Source organism: Lolium rigidum, chromosome 5 (genome assembly GCF_022539505.1).
Source record: "Lolium rigidum isolate FL_2022 chromosome 5, APGP_CSIRO_Lrig_0.1, whole genome shotgun sequence".
In the NCBI taxonomy this organism is placed as follows: domain Eukaryota; kingdom Viridiplantae; phylum Streptophyta; class Magnoliopsida; order Poales; family Poaceae; genus Lolium; species Lolium rigidum.
Genome location: NC_061512.1, coordinates 172,614,929 through 172,629,360, shown reverse-complemented (window position 1 = coordinate 172,629,360; position 14,432 = coordinate 172,614,929). Strand labels below are relative to the sequence as shown.

The window sequence follows — 14,432 nt, the reverse complement described above, 5'->3', positions numbered from 1 at the left end:
CACGACCACGTCCAGATCACGTCCAGATCTCCAGGGAGCACGGCGCGGTACGCGGCGCCGCTGCGGCCGCCGACATCGGCGAGCTGTGACTCGCGGCCGAAACCCGATGTGGCCGCGGCCAGGTCGGCCAAATCCGCCCCGTCCCCTCCCGCCGCTACCGACGCCGGCGGCTGGGGCTTCGGCGGGCTGCTCAAGACGCTCACCTCGCAGTTGGAGACCGTGCTAGAGACCTACCGCCGCGACCTCGCCGATTTTAGCACGGGCTTGCGCCGCGAGACGGACGCCTTCCGCGAGGCCGCGGCCCGGGCGGCGAGGGACCTCCCGTCCTCCGCGCACGCGCTCGACGGGCTCGCCGACATCGTCGCCCAGGGCAAGGACGCCCTCGCCCAGGCCGCCGCCTCCTCCGCCTCCCCCCCGTCCGCGGACGCCGAATCCGACCCCAGCTCCGCGTCGGGCCTCCTCCGCTACTACAGGCTTCGAGGCGCAGCTGCGCGCGCTCCAGTCGGATCCGGCCACCCTCGCCGCCGATCCCGACGACGCCGAGGACTTCGCGGCCTGGAGGAGGGAGGCCGGGTTCAGCGTCGACGAGCGGCAGGAGGAGATCGAGGCGCTCTGCTACGAGAGCGACGCCGTGGAGGGCATGCTGGACCGGCTCGTGCCCGACGCTGTGGACGCCGAGCTGTTCTGGGCGAGGTACTTCTACCGCGTCCACAGGCTCAAGCAGCAGGAGGACGCCGTGGCCAAGCTCGTGAAGCGGGTCATCGCACAGAGGAGGAGGAGGATCTCAGCTGGGAGCTGGATGATGAGGAACCAAGCACTCGGAGGAGGAGATTAAGCGAGCATCGATCGGTGAAGAACCAAAACATTCTTCTAATTTGAGTAGCCTAGGGGTTTCCTTGGGTTTTCGGCTCGATGAGATTTGCTTTCGGCTAATGTGTTGAGACAAACGGAGCTTGACCGTCTAACGGTTGCTCCGAATGTCTCCACTGGGCCTGAAACGACAGTTATAGACGATGATGATGATGACGATATCCTAGATGGTCAAATTCTCTCGGCTATAATTGGCAACATTTCAGAAGTTGATTTAGAACACGCGGAGCTTAGTTCTGATTTACAAGCGTCCGAACGTGGTTCTCGATCATCGGCTGGAAAGAAATCTCGCAGGTATGGTAAGAACTCTAAATCTAAAATAGTTTCTCGATGAATGGCATGTTCCGGAATAGCGAGAGGTCTTCGTGACTTGGCTAAGCATTCCCACATTGCTGATGGTTGTAGAGATTATGATTTAGATTTTCTTGCTATTTCGGAGACGGGTAGGCGGAATTTCTCTCAAAGTTTTCTCGATCGTTTGTCAGGCGGGATTAACTTTCAGTGGTTTTCTCGCCCGCCCCGTGGTAGGTCCGGGGGTATTTTACTCGGCGTCCGTACATACACCATGACCGTTTTGGCTAGTTCTGATGGAGAGTATCACATTAAACTCGACATTGAGAATAAAGCAGACGGTTTCATATGGAGTCTGGTCGCTGTGTATGGTGCCGCCCAGGAAGTGTTTAAGGCTGACTTTTTACGTGAGTTGGTAAACCTTACAAAGGATAATCCTTATCCGATTTTAATCGGAGGTGATTTTAATTTGTTGAGGTTCCCTCATGAGAAAAGTAAAGGCCGCTTTGATGGTCATTGGCATTTCTTGTTCAACGCTGTCATCGATAGCCTGGATTTAAGAGAGGTGTTTATGACTGGTCGGCAGTTTACTTGGGCAAACAGCTTGCCGGAGCCCACATACGAGAAACTAGATCGCGTGTTGATGGATACCGAATGGGAAAGTAAATACCCTATGGTGTCAGTCCGTGCACTAGAACGTATTGAAAAATTGTCTGACCACGCTCCCATCCTTCTAACCACTGGGAATCCCAGACCCGTTTGTAAACGGCCGTTCAAATTTGAACTTGGCTGGATATATCGAGAGAGATTTCATGATATGGTTAAAAGGGTTTGGGAAAGACCGGTCGGGGAAGTACACCTATCTTGAGATGGAATAATAAAATGCGGTCTATGCGCAAACATCTCTCTGGTTGGGCTGCCCATACGGCTGGTATTCTTAAAAAGAAAAGACTCGCTTATCAAATGTGATTGATGAGCTTGAGGCTGTTATGGAGATTAGACCACTGTCTACACATGAGATTGAACTTAAAAATCAATCCAATGAACAGATGGCCGGTCTTCTCCGCGAAGAGGAACTCAAATGGTATCAACGATCCAAGGCTCAATTCATCTTGGAAGGAGACTCAAATACGAGGTATTTCCATGGCTTAGCCAATGGGAGACACCGAAAAAAAACGTATTCACTCTCTTATTCAAGATGAAGGGTTGATTGAAGGCCATGAGCAACTCAAGTCTTACATTACTAACTATTATAAGGATCTGTTTGGTCCTCCGGAGGAAAGTAATTTTACTCTTAACGAGGACTTAACGGATGATATACCCCAAGTTTCTTTGGAAGAAAACGGCTTGCTAACCGCACCTTATGCCGAGGAAGAGGTTAAGAAGGCAGTTTTCCAAATGGAATGCAACAAAGCACCGGGTCCGGATGGTTTTTCAGCAGAGTTTTATCAAACCTTCGGGATACTATTAAATCGGACCTTCCAGATTTGTTCGATGATTTACACATTGGACAACTAGAATTATTTCGTCTAAATTTTGGTGAAGTTATCTTGTTACCGAAAATTAATGAGGCAGAAAGGATCCAACAATATAGACCCATTTGCCTATTAAATGTAAGTTTCAAGATTTTCACTAAAGTGGCCACCATTAGACTTAATACGGTTGCGGATCATGTGGTTTTACCGTCGCAAACAGCCTTTATGCAAGGACGGAATATCCTTGATGGAGTGGCGGTTTTGCACGAGACGGTACATGAGATGCATTCTAAGAAATTAAATGGGGTTATTTTAAAGCTTGATTTTGAGAAGGCGTATGATAAAGTTAAATGGTCTTTCCTTCAATAGACACTCAGGATGAAAGGCTTTTCGCCCGAGTGACGAGCTCTAATTAATGATTTCGTGTATGGTGGTAGTGTGGCTATACGGGTCAATGATGACACCGGACACTACTTCCAAACGCGAAAAGGGTTACGCCAAGGGGATCCGTTATCTCCGATATTGTTTAACATCGTAGCGGATATGTTGGCGGTACTCATAGAGCGGGCCAAGTCTGATGGTCAAATTGAAGGGGTGATTCCACATCTAGTTGATGGTGGCTTATCTATCCTTCAATACGCCGATGACACAATTCTTTTTATGGATCATGATCTTGAAAAAGCTCGAAATCTGAAATTAATTTTAGCAGCTTTTGAGCAATTATCGGGATTGAAAATTAACTTCCATAAAAGTGAATTGTTCTGCTTCGGTGATGCCCAAGACGATGTAGCTCTGTATACAGAGTTATTTGGTTGCGGGCAAGGCCAATTTCCGATTCGCTATTTGGGTATTCCGATTCACTATCGGAGACTGACAATTGCGGAATGGAAATTAGTGGAAGAAAGATTACAAAAACGCCTCAGTAGTTGGAAAGGTAAACTGTTGTCCCTGGGTGGAAGATTGGTACTCATTAATTCAGTACTAACTAATATGGTACTGTATATGTTATCATTCTTCATCTTACCCAAAGGAATTCGGCACAAACTCGATTATTATCGATCCAGATTCTTTTGGCAAGGGGACAACGAGAAAAAGAAATATCGACTGGTTAAATGGAGTATAGTTTGTAGTCCCAAAGATCAAAGAGGCTTGGAGTTCATGACCTGGAGGTCAAGAACTCAGCGCTACTGGGTAAATGGCTTTTTAAGCTACTTACTGAGGATGGGATTTGGTAAATTATACTTCGGAGAAAGTATATCGGCTCGAACACATTATCTCAAGTGGTTTGAAAACCTGGGGATTCACACTTCTGGGCTTGTCTTATGGCGACAAAAAATGTCTTTTTTCGACATGGGACTTTCTCCTTTAAGAATGGAGCACGAGATACGGTTACGGGAAGATGCTTGGCTCGACAATGCACCCCTATGTGAACGAGTATCCCGCTTTGTATAGAATTGCGCGTCGCCAAGGTGATACCATTGCAACCGTAATGGCTACCTCACCCCCGAATGTGACGTTCGGACGGGTTTTACTAGGACAAAGGCTCGTGGCATGGAACAACCTAATTCTGCGGCTTGGAGATATTCAGTTATCGCGGAGCCGGATGAATTTCGATGGAACCTCCACGTAGGTGGTTCCTTTTACGTAAAATCTTTATACAATGCGATGCTGCTTTCGATTTACCGAGTTGATAATAATAAGAAAATTTGGAAGATTAAGATACCATTAAAAATTAAAATTTTTGGATGGTATCTTCGTCGAGGGGTTATTCTCACCAAAGACAATCTTGTTAAGCGGAACTGGCACGGAAGTACACGATGTGTCTTTTGTCATCATGATGAAACCATCAATCATTTATTCTTTCAGTGCCAGTTTGCGAGGTCTATATGGTCAGTCATCCAAGTAGCGTCTACCTTGTATCCTCCGACTAGTGTCGCTAATGTCTTTGGCAATTGGCTTCATGGTATCAACTAAAGGTTTAAAATGCTTCTTAGGATGGGGGCGCTAGCAGTTATCTGGGCGCTCTGGCTATGTAGAAATGACAAGATATTTAATGACAAAAATTGCTCTTTGTTGCAGGTTATTTACAGATGCACAGGTATTCTCCGTTCGTGGTTACCTCTTCAGCGGGTGGAGAACCGAGACCTGCTTACGGAGATCTGTACACGGTTGGAGGATACGGCGAGGGGTACTTTTTCCCTACATGGGTGGCAGCATACTCTACGGATAGAAGCTCCACCTAGCTCTTAGGCGTTATATGATTCATCGTTCCGATATGTATTATTTTTGTTTTATGTAACTTTGGTCACTTGAGACAATAAACGGCTGTGTGCATCCTGGTTATGCAGAGGCTGGATGTAATTGCTTCTTAAAGTAATAAAGCATCCTTTATCGAAAAAAATCAGTGTCACCACATAACACACAGTTGCCATCAACATGGACCATGACGCTTTGCCACCTTCTCGAGCATGGGAGCTTGCCTCGAATGAGTTGCCAATGAAATACTTTGATCCTTGATCTCTCTGTCATCTTATTTTGTTTGTTGTCTAAGTCGGTGTATTCACCACGGCAGCTACACATTGGTATGTGAGTTTCTTTTTACATCAACCCATGAAATAGTTTGCCCACTTTTCCGTTTTCTTTTCAAAGGCCTAGAACCTCTAAATGATCTTGTAGTTTATAATTAAGCTCATTTTTTTAGGGGCACGAAAAATGATGCTGAATAATGAACATGGTTTTTCCTGAACCGAACGGAATTGGAGAAATGAACCAAAGAATGAGCAAATGAAGACTAAGCAGATCGGAAATCCGACTTATGGCCAGTTGTAAAATCATCTAGATGATGATTAACAGTCCATGTTATTAACACTTTAAGTAAATTCATCTAAACTACTTTTTATCGACTCTAAGTGGTTTGAAGAGTCAACAATTAATTCTAACTTCACAGATGCCCATAGATTGGATAATTAGTCAACATGATTAATTTGGATGAGAAAAATAACAGAACAGATTGTTTTTTGATGTTATCATTTTGGATTTACATATAACTTGGACGCCAACAATGTTTCCAAGATCGAATTGCCCATTTCTAGAGAAAAAACTTCGAAGCCAAGATCGTGACGTATTGTGTCCACTGTCCAGGAATACAGCCAGTGTGATCAGCCTAATAATCCAACATAAATATTTCAATGTCATCAGTGTTTTTTGTTAATTCATTTTTATTCTCGGAACATGATCGAAGATTTAGTTCAAATTTGACCAAATTTGAACTAAAGTTCCTACATTTATTATGAATCGAAGGGTACCTAATTAGTACCTAGTAAATAAGATTTTTTGTGAAACCGTATCTCCACGTTAGTTCAACGTGCTGTATTTATTTGGTAACATGCAAATATGCAATTAACATGAGAAATAATACCTTTTTGAAAAAAATGGCCGAGTACGCATGGACTTTTTGGAAATCAGGCGTCTAATACTTAATAAGTTTAAGTTGAGCGCTTTTGTGCTTGTAGATTTGTGCTATGACTTTTGAGCTGTTTGTGTGTGTTTGTGTTGTTGTTGGCCCGACGCGTAAGCGGGCTGACTTGTTCTTTGTGGGCCTCGCGGAGTGGGCTCATGGAGTGGGCTCGTGGTGACAATTCCTATCTACAAGGTGTATTTGTCTCTCCCATGGAACCTCTTACCGCGCATTTTAGTTGCGCGTGTATTGTAAACGATATATTTCCAGTTATGTGGGTTGCAACTGAGATTTTTCTGTTTACATGTGAGTTGCAACTGACTTTTTTTCTAATTGCATGAGCGTTGCAACTGATATTTTTTCAGTTGCGTATATGTTGCAACTAAGAATTTTTACATACATATGGGTTGCAACTGAGATTTTTCTAGTTACATCTGCGTCACAACTAAGAATTTCAAGTTACATGTGGATTGCAACTGATTTCTTTTTCCAATTGCATGAGCGTTGCAAATGAGATTTTTCCAGTTACGCATATGTTGCAACTAAGAATTTTCATATATATGTGGGTTGCAACGGATATTTTTCCAGTTACGAATGCATCGCAACTAAGAATTTCCACTTACATGTGGATTGCAAGTGAGTCTTTTTCAGTTACACGTAAATTGCTACTGAGATTTTCTTATGATTGCACAGATTATTTTTTCTAGTGAAAAATGTAAAATAAAACTGGACGCTGAAACTAAAGTAGTACACGCCTTAATAAGCATGTCAGCCGACCGAGACTCAGCGGCATCTCCTTGGGCGCCGGTGATCGGCAGCGCGGCAAGCCTCCAAGGCCGGTGGCCACGGAAGCTCGTACGGGTACGCCGGCCCCGCGTACTTGTTCCTCTCGTGCGTGCGCTCCGCCTCCTGCGTGTCGAGCTCGACGGAGAAAAGCCAGGTCTCCCCTCTCGGTGTCAGGAGGACGGACGTGTCGTTCGCCGCAACAATCACGGCTGGCTGCTGGAAGTCGGTCTCATCGCGTCCCGGCAGCCCCGAGGCCGCCTCGAGCAGCCTCACAGGCTTCTCCTTCACCCACTCGTCGCTGCCCTGGAGACGCGCAAAGACCACGAGGTCTCTGTCGATCACGCGGACGACGCGCACCGCGCCGTCTTCGCCACCGACGACCCAGAAGGTTGACCACTCGTGCGTCATCCCCACGACGTCGTCCGGAAACGCGACGAGCGAGAACTCCGCGGTGGTCTCGTCCAGAGCGAGCACGACGCCGTCGCGCTCCATCGCCCAGTAGAGAGACCAGCGCGTGCGCCCAACGAAGTTGAGCACGCCAAACGCCGGGAGGGGGACGCTGGCCGCGCTCTGCCCCAGGCTCCAGCCGCCGTCGACGCCGGAGGAGAAGACGCACGCGCGGGGCGCGCCACGGACATAATTGACGTACTCGTAGACCGCGACGATCACGCGAAAGTTGGACATGCCGATGCAGCCACCCGTGTCGTCGACGGAAGCGCCGTCGAGCAGGAACGCGCCGAAGCAGAGGTGGAGACGCATCTCCGGCGGGTAGGCGATCCCCTGGTACCGCCGAGAGAGCGGCTCGCAGACGACGAGGTCGGGGAAGCGGAACCGCCAGGACCGGTCTCTTCTCGAGCGGTAGAGGAGGAGGAGGCCCCCGCGGCTGTCGGCGAGCTCCCAGGACGAGGAGCCGTCGAGTTCCGGGAGGAAATCGAGGGAGAAGTGGCGTCTGTCGATGGCACCGGCCGTGGAGGGCTCTGGCACGAAGACGTGGTTGTTCTCATCGGGCGTCAACTTCTCGCGGTAGGGGTCGACGACATGGTAGTGGCCGTGGACGTGAGCCGCGTGGAGGGAGCGGAACCGGGTCAGGAAAGCGGTGTCCGCGACGATGCGGCGCCAGCGCTTGCAGGTGAAGGCGGCACGGAGGATGGTGAGGGAAGAATCCACGCGGAGGAGGAGCAGCTCGAGGAGGTGATCGGGAATGTGGTGGACGCTCGTTGGCCCAGGCGGCAGTATGTCGCTCTTCCTCTTCGTCGACGCCGTCTTGAGCTTGTTGCTGCGCCGTCGTCGCCCGCGGCCCGCCATTGACACGCAGCTCCCGGAAAGCTTCTTGATTTATGGGAATGTAAATCCTCTGAACACGTAGGTATAGGTCTTATAGCCGATTCAGTGAGCAATCATTAACTATTTAAAATGGCTTCGCAACGCGATTTGGAGAGCATGTCCTTGCGTCCCACGGAACCTAAATCTGGGTCAATGCTTGCACTGCGCCAGAGAATAGAATATAGGTATGTGATTGAACGCGGTTTTACCGCAACCGGCCGGTTGAAGCAGAGCACGAACTGAACGTGAGAGCATATGCCCCTGCTAGGTAGAAAAAATATTTTAAATTGCTCAAAAAATCTAACTAAAAAATTGATGCGTATATGTCGACATTATATGTATGCACGCCAAGTTTTGTGGAAAACTAATATTTTTTTATGTCTTGTGTAAAAAACATAAAAAAAATGTCTAGTGAAAAGTTTTTTTTAAAACACCAATTTTTCTTTTTTTCAAGACCACACACAAAATGTCGCTTTTTCTGAGAAACTACTTTCTAAGCACATATGATATCGAGATATACATGTTAATCTTTTGTTCGTAACATTTTCAACTGTGTTTAAAAGATACTTTAAAAACAAGAAACATATGCTCCCGGATGCCAAAACGCCTCATCCAACGAACTCATTTTTTTTTATGCAATATCGGATTTTTTAGATAAGGAAAACAACATCAGTAGTAACATTCAGAAGGATAACAACTACTTCCTCCATTACAGAAAATGCAATTGCGCTCTATCTTCATCGAAACGTCAGCGTCCAAGGAAGGAAAACAAAGATGCATGGCCAGTCGCTGGTTCATGTGCTCAGATCCATAGAGGACCAAGCCTCGTTGAAGCGCCGCAATGATAGATCGCCGCAAACAGCGGAGATTAGAAGACGATGAACCACATCGGTGGGGGGGGGCGACGCTCCAATCCTCGCAGACGATAGTTTGATTTTTTTTTTTTTTGATTTGGAACCTCTACTTATAATAATTCTTCAACTAGGCCACCACACAAAACTCAATCGATCTGAACCGTACTTGTTCTAAGCATGGAAACTTAGAGATTCTCGTTTCTCGGTCAATAAGAACATGAATCTCCTTCTTAATCAATCAGAACATCAATCACTTGGCTACATAGTACACACTCACGGTGGATGACATCAGCCGCGAAGGGAAACTCTACCGATCTACCACCGCCACCACCACCGCTGCTGCCATTACCACTGGTGTGTGCAGGTACACTTTCTCCTCTGCAGCGAAGGGCGGTGTATTTCTCCCGTGTCCTTGCGTACATCTCACTCGTGGTCATGGGTTCATCAACATCGTGGGGGATTAGATCACTCCTTCTGATTAATCGGACATCAAGATTGAATCGAAATCAAACAATAGGCTGATGGTTCTCAGATCACGTGCGATTGTGTTCTTTCAACAGTTTTGGGGTTAGATTTTTGTGGAGAGATTTGGAGAAGTTTCTCGCCGTTGGATCTTTTAGGGTCTGTCACACTGTGCACCACCCTCTGTGCACGTATGCGATATGATTCACCTCGGCCATGCAGATGCAACAAATACGCCATCAATGGCGGCTACAGGTTCGGTACACGCTCAGAGTGGCGTACCTTTTACTCTTCAGACCGAGATGTAACCTTGCTCGCGTTGTCCTTTGATACGTCTCCAACGTATCGATAATTTCTTATGTTCCATGCCACTTTATTGATGATACCTACATGTTTTATGCATACTTTATGTCATATTTATGTATTTTCCGGCACTAACCTATTAACGAGATGCCGAAGAGCCAGTTGCTGTTTTCTGCTGTTTTTGGTTTCAGAAATCCTAGTAAGGAAATATTCTCGGAATTGGACGAAATCAACGCCCAGGATCTTATTTTTCCACGAAGCTTCCAGAACACCGGGGGAGATACGAAGTGGGGCGACGAGGCGGCGACACGCCAGGGCGGCGCGGCCCAGCCCCTGGCCGCTGATACGTCCAATTCACTATTTTATATCATAATTTGCTGTTATTCATTGATATATCTCATATTTGGAGATAATACTTATGTTATTTCATCTATTTTGCATGTTTCATGATTATTGGAGGATCGAGCACCGGAGTCAGGATTCTGCTGGAAAAAGCGCCGTCAGAATGCAATATTTCGGAAGATCTACAGTTGACGGAAATTATACGAAAAATCCTATTTTTCCAGAAGACGAAGTGAGCTAGAAGGGGGAGCCGAGGGGACCCGAGGTGGGCCCACCCCATAGGCCGGCGCGGCCCAAGGCCTGGCCGCGCCGCCCTGTGAGGAGGGGGCCCACAGCCCCCTCTCGCCTCCTTTTCTTCGCGTATGCCTTCGTCCCGAAAACCTAAGCTCCAGAGGTACCTCGCGAAGAGTCACAGCCGCCTCTGCGGGGCGGAGAACACCAGAGAGAAAAGAGCTCTCCGGCAGGCTGAGATCCGCCGGGGAAATTCCCTCCCGGAGGGGAAATCGACGCCATCGTCACCGTCATCGAGCTGGACATCATCTCCATCACCATCATCATCATCTTCATCATCATCACCGCCGTCTCCACCGCTGCACATCGTCACCGCTGTAACAATTTGGGTTTGATCTTGATTGTTTGATAGGGGAAACTCTCCCGGTGTTGATTTCTACTTGTTATTGATGCTATTGAGTGAAACCGTTGAACCAAGGTTTATGTTCAGATTGTTATTCATTATCATATCACCTCTGATCATGTTCCATATGATGTCTCGTGAGTAGTTCGTTTAGTTCTTGAGGACATGGGTGAAGTCTAAATGTTAGTAGTGAAGTATGGTTGAGTAATATTCAATGTTATGATATTTAAGTTGTGGTGTTATTCTTCTAGTGGTGTCGTGTGAACGTCGACTACACGACACTTCACCTTTATGGGCCTAGGGGAATGCATCTTGTACTCGTTTGCCGATTGCGGGGTTGCCGGAGTGACAGAAACCTAAACCTCCGTTGGTATATCGATGCAGGAGGGATAGCAGGAGCTCAGAGTTTAAGGCTGTGGTTAGATTTATCTTAATTACTTTCTTGTAGTTGCGGATGCTTGCAAGGGGTATAATCACAAGTATGTATTAGTCCTAGGAAGGGCGGTACATTAGCACAGGTTCACCCACACAACACTTATCAAAACAATGAAGATTAATTAGCCGTATGTAGCGAAAGCATTAGACTAAAATCCCGTGTGTCCTCGAGAACGTTTGGTCATTATAAGTAAACAAACCGGCTTGTCCTTTGTGCTAAAAAGGATTGGGCCACTCGCTGCAATTGTTACTCTCGCACTTTACTTACTCGTACTTTATTCATCTGTTACATCAAAACCCCCGAATACTTGTCACGTGAGCATTTACGAGTGAATCCTTCATCGAAACTGCTTGTCAACACCTTCGCTCCTCGTTGGGATCGACATTCTTACTTATCGAAGATACTACGATACACCCCTATACTTGTGGGTCATCAAGACTATTTTCACGGTGCCGTTGCCGGGGAGTGAAGCGCTATTGGTAAGTGGAATTGGTAAGGGAAATCTCTACTGTTTGTGCTGATTTTATTTCTGCCTGCTGCTATAATTCATTATGGAGAGATCTTCTCTTGAATGTTTATTTGGGAAATCTACTACTACTGCAAAGGTTGTGGATAAGGCGCCAGGTGAGGAAGAAATACCATACAAAATACCTATGAAAATTATTGAACGTGTAGTGGATAACCGTTATACAGGGGATGGAACTGTCCACCCTGGAGATCATTTACTGTTCTTACATGAATTATGCGGTTTATTCAAGTGTGCAGGTATAGCTATGGATGAAGTGAGGAAGAAACTATTCTCTATATCGCTTGTCCGGTAAAGCGGCGCATTGGTATAAATTACTTGGATAATGGGGATTCTCTTGAATGGAATGATATTGTGCCCCGGTTTTATTCTAAGTTCTATCCTCCAAGTGAGATTCACAAAGATCGGAATCGCATATATAATTTTTGGCCTCATGAAGGAGAGAGTATTGCCCAAGCGTGGGGGAGATTGAAGTCTTTAATGCTCAAATGCCCCATTCATGAGCTTCCGGTAATATTATTATTGATAATTTCTATGCAAGACTTTCTTTTGAAGACAAGACCTTGCTTGGATAATTCTTGTTCCGGATCATTCACGCGCAACAAAGAAGAGTTTAAAAGGGACCTTCTTAATCGGATCCAGGAGAATACTGAAGGATGGGAGAACGACAAAGATAGAGAATCAGGTATAAATTATGATTATAAATGCATTGAAGCTTTTATGGATACTGATAAATTTTGTAATATGAGTGCTACTTATGGTCTTGATTCTCAAGTTGCTGCAAATCTTTATAAAACTTTTGCCTCTCATTATGAATTGCCTAAGAAGAATTTTGATAAGTATCATGAACCGTATAAAGATAAAATTGATTCATCTATAAATAAATGTGTTGTAGTTGAAACTGTTGATCATGTTATTCCTGAAGTTTATATTGAAAAACTCCTTTCCCTGCTAAAATGAAGGAGTACTCTGTTATAAATAGTGCGGTTCATAAAAGTGAAAAGAAACCTATAGAACCCGAAGAACAAATAAAAGTTGAACCTGCTGTTGCAATAGTTAAAGATCTTGTGACTGAAAATGTGGAGGATGGTCATATTATTTTCTGTGAAGATGCTTCCAGTATTGTTTCACATCCTAATAAGTCCAAGCAAGCTAGTATTCCTATTCTACCTGTTAGAATTGGTGATCATTGTTATTATGGTTTATGTGATATTGGTGCAAGTATTAGTGCTATTCCTTATGAGCTTTACACGGAGATTATGCACGAAATTGGTTCTTGTGAACTTGAAGATATTGATGTGGTTATTCGGCTGGCTAATAGAGAAACTATTTCTCCAATTGGTATTGTTCGAGATGTGAAAGTTCTATGTGGTAAGATTAAATATCCTGCTGACTTTTTGGTACTTGGTTCTGCTGCTAGTAAATATTGTCCTATCATTTTTGCTAGACCTTTTCTAAATACTTGTGGAGCTATTATAGATTGCAAGAAAGAGAAAATTTTGACTAAATTTGCTGGTGAATCTTATGAGTTTAACTTCTCTAAATTTGCCAAAACTCCTTATAAAATTGATCCGCCTAATAATGACTTTAAAGTTGAACAGTGTGCATCTATTGCTCTTGCTCCTAATAATCCTTTGCAGCAACATTTGGAGAATAGTGAGAGTGAAGTTTTTAGGGAAGAAAGAGATGAGCTTGATGAAATTTTCCTTCGTCAACCTATTCTTAAGCATGATTTACCGGTGGAAGATCTGGGTACAACACCACCACCAAAGGAATGACTGTTGTGCCTAATGATAATGATGAGCTCATACCTCAAAGAGTAGTTGTAGGGTATAGAATGTGCATTGATTATCGAAAAGTTAATAAGGTTACTAAGAAAGATCATTACCCTTTGCCTTTTATTGATCAAATGTTAGAAAGGTTATCTAAAAATACTCATTTTTGCTTTCTTGATGGTTATTCCGGGTTCTCACAAATTGTCTGTTAAAACTAAGGATCAAGAGAAAACCACTTTCACTTGTCCCTATGGAACTTATGCTTATAGACGTATGCCTTTTGGTCTATGTAATGCTCCCGCTACTTTTCAAAGATGCATGTCTGCTATTTTTCATGGCTTTTGTGAGAGTATTGTAGAGGTATTCATGGACGATTTTTCCGTCTATGGGAATTCTTTTGATAATTGCTTGCGGAACCTTGATAAAGTTTTGCAGAGATGTGAAGAAACTAACCTTGTTCTTAATTGGGAGAAATGCCACTTTATGGTTAATGAAGGAATTGTACTGGGACATAAAATTTCCGAGAGAGGTATTGAAGTTGATAGAGCTAAAGTTGAAGCAATTGAGAAGATGCCCTATCCTAGGGATGTTAAAGGTATTCGTAGTGTTCTTGGTCATGCCGGGTTTTATAGGAGGTTTATTAAAGACTTCTCCAAGATTTCAAAGCCTCTTACTAATCTTCTTCAAAAAGATGTACCTTTTGTTTTTGATGATGATTGTAAGGAAGCTTTTGAAACTCTAAAGAAAGCCTTAACAACTTGCTCCTATAGTTGAACCTCCTGATTGGAACTTACCTTTTGAAATTATGTGTGATGCTAGTGATTTTGTTGTAGGCGCTGTTCTTGGACAGCGAGTAGATAAAAAATTGAATGTTATTCATTATGCTAGTAAAACCCTT

At 44.9% G+C, this 14,432-nt stretch overlaps 1 protein-coding gene across 1 annotated transcript in view; it reads right to left on the bottom strand.

Moving 5' to 3' along the window:
• Positions 1-6,876: 6,876 nt before the first annotated feature.
• LOC124656716 overlaps positions 6,877-14,432 on the bottom strand; it is a 52,267-nt gene continuing 44,711 nt past the window's right edge. The window contains exon 3 of the mRNA XM_047195413.1: positions 6,877-8,127. Within this exon, the coding sequence (XP_047051369.1) occupies positions 6,877-8,127 (1,251 nt within the window). The remainder of the gene's footprint in view (positions 8,128-14,432) is intronic.